Here is a 7,284-nt window from a genome sequence, read left to right on the forward strand (position 1 = left end):
GCATAAACAGTGTTAGAACAAGCGGGGTTGTGGGTAATTTAAGAGTTTATAAACAGTGTTAGTGTAACAGTTCACAGATGATGGATGATGCCACAGGTGATGAGTGAAGGTAAAAATGTTTTAATCAGACAAACAGGAAACAGGAACAAAAGGGTTAATACACGAAATAATAATAATACACAAGAAAAAAACAAAATATCTAAAAAGGTAAGTAATCCTGAGAATGATAAAAAACAATACAAGCAAAAACATCCACACGACAAGAATACACATGTTATTTTCCACAGGAAACCAGTTATGAAACTAGGTAGAAACTTTACAAAAAGACTAAATTTTCTTCAAGGCATGACCAAACACGATGGGTGAAGGAGAGTACATATTGTGTCCAAATAACGAGGAAGATGGGGTACAGGTGACAGTCAATGATGACGAACAGGTGCAAATGTCAATGAGGGACAGGTGAGGGAGCGTGGCAAAAGTAACGTCGTTGGGCTAAAACGGGGAAAACATAATAAACAAAATTAAACTGAAGACATGAACAGACTGAATAACCGTGAGTATGTCGAATGGTCAGTAAAAGCAGGGGAACTCCAATGAGCAGCAAAAATAAAGCCACAGAGATGATAATTATAAAAACACCTGAAACTAAGAGAATCTGTTATATAGCAAATTGCATAAGTCGTACATTTTATAACACATATTTACATAAACAATGACCTGTTGAAAAATACCTGTTGCTTTACTAGCTGAAGTCAGTGCGATGTTAGTTTGTCGGATTTCTGTAAACATTGAAGTTTCCAGTGTAGGAAATGATGGGGATGATGAGGATGATGGTGATGATGAGATCTGGCCAACAAGAATCTCTATAACAATAAAATATTTACAGTATGGAGATGAATGGTAAACAAATCAAAACATTCTCACATGTTCTTAAGGTAAAAATAAACTTCTGAATGATTCTATTGAATGATGTCTTTCACACATTCTCCATATTAAGCCTACATTTCCTGACACACAGACACAGATACAAATACATGTGTAGTGACAGTCTCAGACAAAATAAATTCATTATATATGTTCTATCCTGACATTTCTACACTGGTTACTGATTCAGTTCCTTGTCGCTGCCCCATAGTGCTTGTGAGATGCATTACACTGTTTCTCGGTCTCACTTCCTCATCTGTGTCTTTCTATGCACTTGTTTAGATAAGTCAATATAATGTGTTTTTATTCTGTTCATACATTATCTTTTGTACAATTAAAGTGTGCAACAAATCTAGATTTACTGTAAATTGAAGTCACCACATTATTCTGTTTGGTGATGTGCTGTAGCCTTCAGTCCCCAAATGAATGTTTTCTTGTGAATTTCTTCAATGTAAAACATGTGTCCTCACCAGTGACAGTGATGTGTACTCGTGTGATGAAGATCTTGTATCTGTGATCCTCAGTCTGAAGTGCACACCAGTATTCTGCTGATCTGTGATCAGTCACATTAGTGATGAAGATAACATCATGATCTCTGTCTCGTGTCTGTCTCACATGAGCACATATATCAGCTCCAGATGACCTGCAGAGAAACTTCACGTCTGTCCTGTGGGATTGTGGGTATTTACAGCTGACATTCACAGATCCACCTGAAGGAACTGACAGACTGATGATCTTCTCACAACAGTCATCTGTTCAAACACAAGTACAGTTATTGTGTACACACAAAGTGTTTGTCTTGATTGTGTTTTTTTTGCATAAACAATTTGACCCTCCCTTACTTAGATTTAATCACATGTTATCAACACAATTAATATGAAACAATAAAAAATTAAAAATAAACCTTATTAGAATGATGAAAAGTCTTCATATGTTCAGTGGTGGTGATTCATTTTATGAGTCTTCATGTGTTACAGTAACTACAGTCATCACAGTGTTTGATATGATGATGTTTTCATGTGTTTAAGATTATCAGAGGTACTCACCTTCTCTAACATTCAGCTTCACTTCAGTGTGGATATCCCATAAAGATCGGTCAACTGCACAATAGTATGTGTCTGAATCATCTTCATTCAGATCAGTGATGGTGACATTGAAGACTGATGCTGTTGTGTCATCATACAGAAAGAATCTTCCACTCTTAAACCATTTATTTTTAATATCAGTCTTGATGAGATCAGAACACTTTTGAGTCAAGTCTGCACTAAGTCTACAAAAATATTTTGCATTTGTTGAATATCCACTTTCATAATGACATGTGATGGTGACTGCTCCTCCTGTATATCCCGTCACACTGAAGCTCAGAGCTCCTGACAGAACAAAGAGTTGAAGATTCATGATTCATCTCTGAAGATAATGTCAGTATATGAGCTGAAGTTAAAGACGTTTGTTCTTCTGTCATCAGAGAACATGAAGAGATTCTTACCAGGAATCATCAGCAGAGTGAAAGTCAACATCATCTTCATTCTTCTCATGTATTCAGTCGTCATCTCTGTTATAAGCGTCTGAAGCTCTTCATTAGTGTCTGTGTCTCAATGTTTTCTGCTATAGCTGCTGAACATGACAAACACACCCACTTCCCATTTTTACTTCCTCTGTATATGTTAAAACTGTTAAAATGAGTGAAAATAAGAAGGTGAAGATGCGAGTGACTGAAGTGTCAGTGTGTGATCTGTTCTCATGTCAAACTCTTGATCATTTGTACAATAAACAAAGTTCATCATCATACCAGCATCACTATTATCTCAACTCAATACAAATCAACAGCTTTCTAAAATGAGTGTGTTCTCAATATAGAAGATTTTTGTTATGTTTAATTTGTTGTATAATTTTTACCGATAAACAGATTAATGTGTTATTCTTGCAGGTAATATATCACTGTTTCTTTTGTTCGCCGGTATATGCAGAGTATGTTTTTATATGCGTGTCCCCTTTATGAAGTTTATTCAATGTTGAAGTTTGGTTTATTTGCACGTGGTAAAGACGTGGGTTTCTGCCATCATGTTAGATAATACTGTGTTGATTGGGTGAATAAGTGTTTAGATCCGCCTATATGTAAGATAAGTAATGTTATTGGTCAAGGGAGATTTGAGGAGAGTCAGGAGCAGAGAGTTTTTTGATCAGGTGACTGAGGAGCTCGGTCGGGGGGGTAAATATCTAACGTTTATATCCGCAAACCGCGAGTTATATTTGGGGGGAAAGTTAGACAATTTCAAGGTCTCATGAGTCATGACTGACAGGGGCCCCCAAAAAAAGGTTAAAATTAATATAAAATTATTAAACAATCATCATTGCTTATATATTTATATAATAATAAAATTAATGATCTATTTGTTTTTGGCAGTGAAAGTAAATAATCCCCATTGGCCACAAAGAAAACATCCATATTGACCGACCACCCCCGTATGTGCATGAAATGGTTTGGTCCTGCTTTAGCGCTCTCAGTGACGGTGTTTAGTTGCAGTAGATGCGCCAGAACTACAGTGACCACAATGTTGCCTAGTAACTTTAAATATAAATCTGGTTTTCAAAAAATAAAGAGAGAAAAGAGAGAGAGAGAGGGGAAAGACAAAGGAAATGGTGTCAAACTTTAACCCAGTTTTTCCACCAAGAAAGGTGTGTAGCCTTTAGTCTGTGAGTGGTATTAACCTGTTGGCTTAATGTCCATAGTGAAATAAGCTAGCTAGCTACAGACTAGTGTAAGCCTACATTTAATCACCATTTAATCACTGCAGAGAAACGTTTAGCACTATAATAACCCTGGTGTGGAAATTCCATTTTACATGTCCACTTTATTATCTTGTTGATGTATATGTGCAGCTAAGTTAAAAAATTTGCCGTTTTCATTGTTTTGAGAGGATGATGTTATATATTTTTTTCTAAATCATTCATTAATGAATATAATAATAATAATAATTAATAATTTTGTAAAGAGAATTTTCCATTTTGTTAAATTTTACAATAAAAATACATTGAGACTGTAAAAGATAGCCTTCAGCACATTTTTTATGGTTGCTTGTAATCTTGCATCAAATAGTGAACTGCATACTAGACTTGCATGCTTGTACAAATCACCCGCAGTAAATATTGTGCTAGTACTAGTATTGAACTACAAGAAGCAAGACAGTTGCAAGCCTTTAATTAGAGTTATGTGAGGCTTTTGATGGGACAGTTAGGTCCTAGTGATGTGGTTTGGTCCTAGACAGCTGCGAAGAGGGGGCCCATTTAGATTTTTTGTCATGGGGCCCAAATTTCCTGGTGGCGCCCCTGCCTACGCTCACAAGCACCGACTCAGGCCTGCATCGGGGAGGGGGGATGTTTGTGTGTGTGAGTGGACCCACTTTAATTTTTCTTTTATTGAATACCTCTTTAAATGTACAGCTTACCGTTGTTACACTAGTGAAAAGTGTTCACTCATTGAGGACTTTAAACTGTGTTCGGGATGTCACACGGTTGTATTTTTCACGGCGTGTTTTATCCGCAGGTTAGGGTGCGGATGCAAAATATCTGACAAGTGAAAAGACATAAAGTGTATTGAAAATATCAGGTTTTCGGGGGTTAATAATCCCTCGGGGATATATTTGGTTTATTTTTCGGTATATTGGTTATTTCCAGTTGTTCATCTCTCTATTTGAGTTTAATTTGTGTTGTATTTTTTAGGAATTATCTATATTATTAGAAATCTATATATACACATCTTCATAATTCTATTGATTTGTAAGTAAACTTTATTTGTTTTATTTCATTTCTATTTTGTAAATAAATCTCTTTAACTTCAATTTCTCTAGGTCATTGATTTGTTATCCAAGCTAAGAAAGAGGGATTAAATACATTGTCGAGAGACAATAATAACAAGGATCCGGAGCTCCACCCTATAGAGTTTAGGTCAGGCAAGCCTAGGAGGGCAGGGGAGCTACGTGAATGTTACATGTCCAGAAGAGAACATTAATTTGAGAAAAGTTCACAGAAATGTAAGAGACCGTTGTAATCAGGAAATGAGTCTGTACATGACTCTGTTTATGGAAAAAGACATTGTTTAAAAAGCTAATACGGACAAACAGCTTTGATAGTCCCTTATTCAATTCAATTCAATTCAAGTTTATTTATATAGCGCTTTTCACAATGTGCATTCTGAAAAGCAGCTTTACAGGGGCAAACAGGAAAAACTGAAAAACACAAAAGTAAAACACAGCACAGTTCATGGTGTTTATAGAACAAGCAAGATCATTCTAATAAATAAATGCAGTCTCCCGGTGAGCAAGCCAACACTGCCCTGCTCTGGCAAGGAACCCAAACTCCAAAGATTGATTAATGGAGGAAAAAACCTCGGGAGAAACCAGGCTCAGGCGGGAGGGCCAGATCCCCTCTGACATGTCATAGCTGCATTCAGTGACCCTGACCAAAACTCATCGGTCAAATATCTTTGAGGAAGAGGGAGAGCCCACCAGACCCAGAAAGTCCCACTCGCTGAAAACTGTGCAGGTTCAACCCGGTCCCACTCCACGATCGTCACCAGAAAACAGAGGAACAACCAGGGAAAATAGTTATGGCATCTTTATTCCTCTGTTGTCGACAAGACCAAACCAGACCCACACAGCCCCAACAAATAAAATCCCCCCCAACCACAACCAACGAGCCCCCCACTCCCCACAAACACCCACCCAGCCACCTCAAATCAGGGCCACTGGATGCAGCTATAACTTCAAACTACTGACATGTGATGAAAGTTTAGCATTAAATACGATGTATTTTATCTTCAGAATAATGTGACAAGTAGTCCGTCTTTGCTCTTGGTTGGGGATGTAGTGGTCTGATCTGGGATGGTCAGATGGTCGTATTTCTCTTGGCAGGTGGTGGAATTGCCTTTTTGTCAGTCTGCAGCTGTAGCTGGCGTAATCTCTAGTTGGGGATGGGCATATGTCGATCATCTGGACCTGGCGGAATTTCTCCCTACCTCAGGATGGGCATCCCGAGCCGAAGGCAGAAGGAGAATAATTAGCGTAGCTGCTGTTCATTTACTATGTATTAAGTGAAAGCTTCGCTGAAATGATGTGTCTTTAATCTAGATTTAAATTGGGAGAGTGTGTCTGACCCTCGAGTAGTATCAGGAAGGCTATTCCAGAGTTTTGGTGCACAGAAATGAAGCATAATAACCCACATTCTCTGACATTTAGACATAAATGAAGTAAAATTTGTTTACTGATATAGTAAATTGTATTTTTAAAGTAAGTTTCAAGTTGAATTTTGTAATGAGACACAGGACTGGTGGAAGGCTCGACCTGGACTGAATAATTCAACATAAACTTTAGCAGGAACTAAATACCTGCTGGGCCCTTTTAAAACAATATGTGACAAAAATTTAAACTCCACATAAACAGGACGGATGGATGGACGGACAACAAAACAGGAAATACTACAAATAATTAAACTATGTTTTCCAAATCATAATGGAACTTTGACTTTAGAAAAAACAATTAAAATATTCACAATAAAGCATATAAAAAAATGTGAACATACAACATTCGGTCTTCTATTATTTTAAGACATAAACTGAAAACCGATTTAAGTACCATACATCTGATGTAAACTGTTCACATCACACCAGCATTGTCTTCAATGTCATCCTGAAATCACATATTCTAACTAAGACACTGCTCACTGTCTGTCCTTTAAAACTACAAAATATAATTGAATGCACAAGGAGTGTGATGGGGGTCTGTATCAGGATGAATATGATGAGGCCTCAGCCCACAGGGCGAGTGCCGAGGACAGAATAGTCTGAGTTTGTTTAGTGGTGGGGAAATTCAAACAGTCAGTGAAGCCGTTCCTGTGGTGATACTGGTGGAATATTGCATGGCTCTGAGCCAATCAGATTCGAGAACCAGATAGAACTATCCCAGATAGCAACCAAACCAGAAAATCGTTGCGGCCCAATTCTGGCCCAACCTTACTCCCCACCATACCACACTGAAAAAAATGATTCTTGAGGGTAAGTCAATATTACCCATGTAAATCAGTTAAATTTTACTTACATGTATTAGGAAGCAAAGTAAACTATATGTAAATTTACTGAATCTACTCAATAAAATTAAATTTGACAATTTGCACTCAATTAGATTGAGTAGATTTTATTCTACGTTTTTATGTAAAGAGTACCTAAATTTATCAGATACGAGTCATGACAAACTAAAATAAATTAGATAAATTATACCTAATATTTATTAATAATAATTACTTTTAAAAATTTAGTAATATTAGTTTACATAACCGACAACAGTTCATCTGCTTATTTTGAATGAT

The 7,284-nt window shown here is 37.0% G+C and overlaps 1 protein-coding gene across 1 annotated transcript; it reads right to left on the reverse strand.

The window, feature by feature from the left end:
* Positions 1-19: 19 nt before the first annotated feature.
* LOC130437933 (polymeric immunoglobulin receptor-like) lies at positions 20-2,496 on the reverse strand. Its single transcript, XM_056769610.1, has 5 exons — positions 2,411-2,496; positions 1,971-2,294; positions 1,395-1,676; positions 732-863; positions 20-492 (listed from the first exon to the last, which is right to left on the reverse strand). Exons 1-5 carry the CDS (start codon positions 2,472-2,474, stop codon positions 446-448), a joined length of 849 nt encoding a protein of 282 aa, XP_056625588.1. The 5' UTR covers positions 2,475-2,496; the 3' UTR covers positions 20-445.
* Between the last annotated feature and the right edge of the window lie 4,788 nt (positions 2,497-7,284).

The sequence above is a fragment of the Triplophysa dalaica genome, chromosome 2 (assembly GCF_015846415.1).
Source record: "Triplophysa dalaica isolate WHDGS20190420 chromosome 2, ASM1584641v1, whole genome shotgun sequence".
Lineage (NCBI taxonomy): Eukaryota > Metazoa > Chordata > Actinopteri > Cypriniformes > Nemacheilidae > Triplophysa > Triplophysa dalaica.

Bases quoted from the DNA above. Each gene is read 5' to 3' on its own strand.
- LOC130437933 (XM_056769610.1), bottom strand. From the start codon at position 2,474: ATGACGACTGAATACATGAGAAGAATGAAGATGATGTTGACTTTCACT. The intron at 2,295-2,410 runs GTAAGAATCTCT...TTGTTCTGTCAG, and splicing joins CACTCTGCTGATGATTCCTG to GAGCTCTGAGCTTCAGTGTG. The intron at 1,677-1,970 runs GTGAGTACCTCT...GTGTTTGAACAG, and splicing joins GAAGCTGAATGTTAGAGAAG to ATGACTGTTGTGAGAAGATC.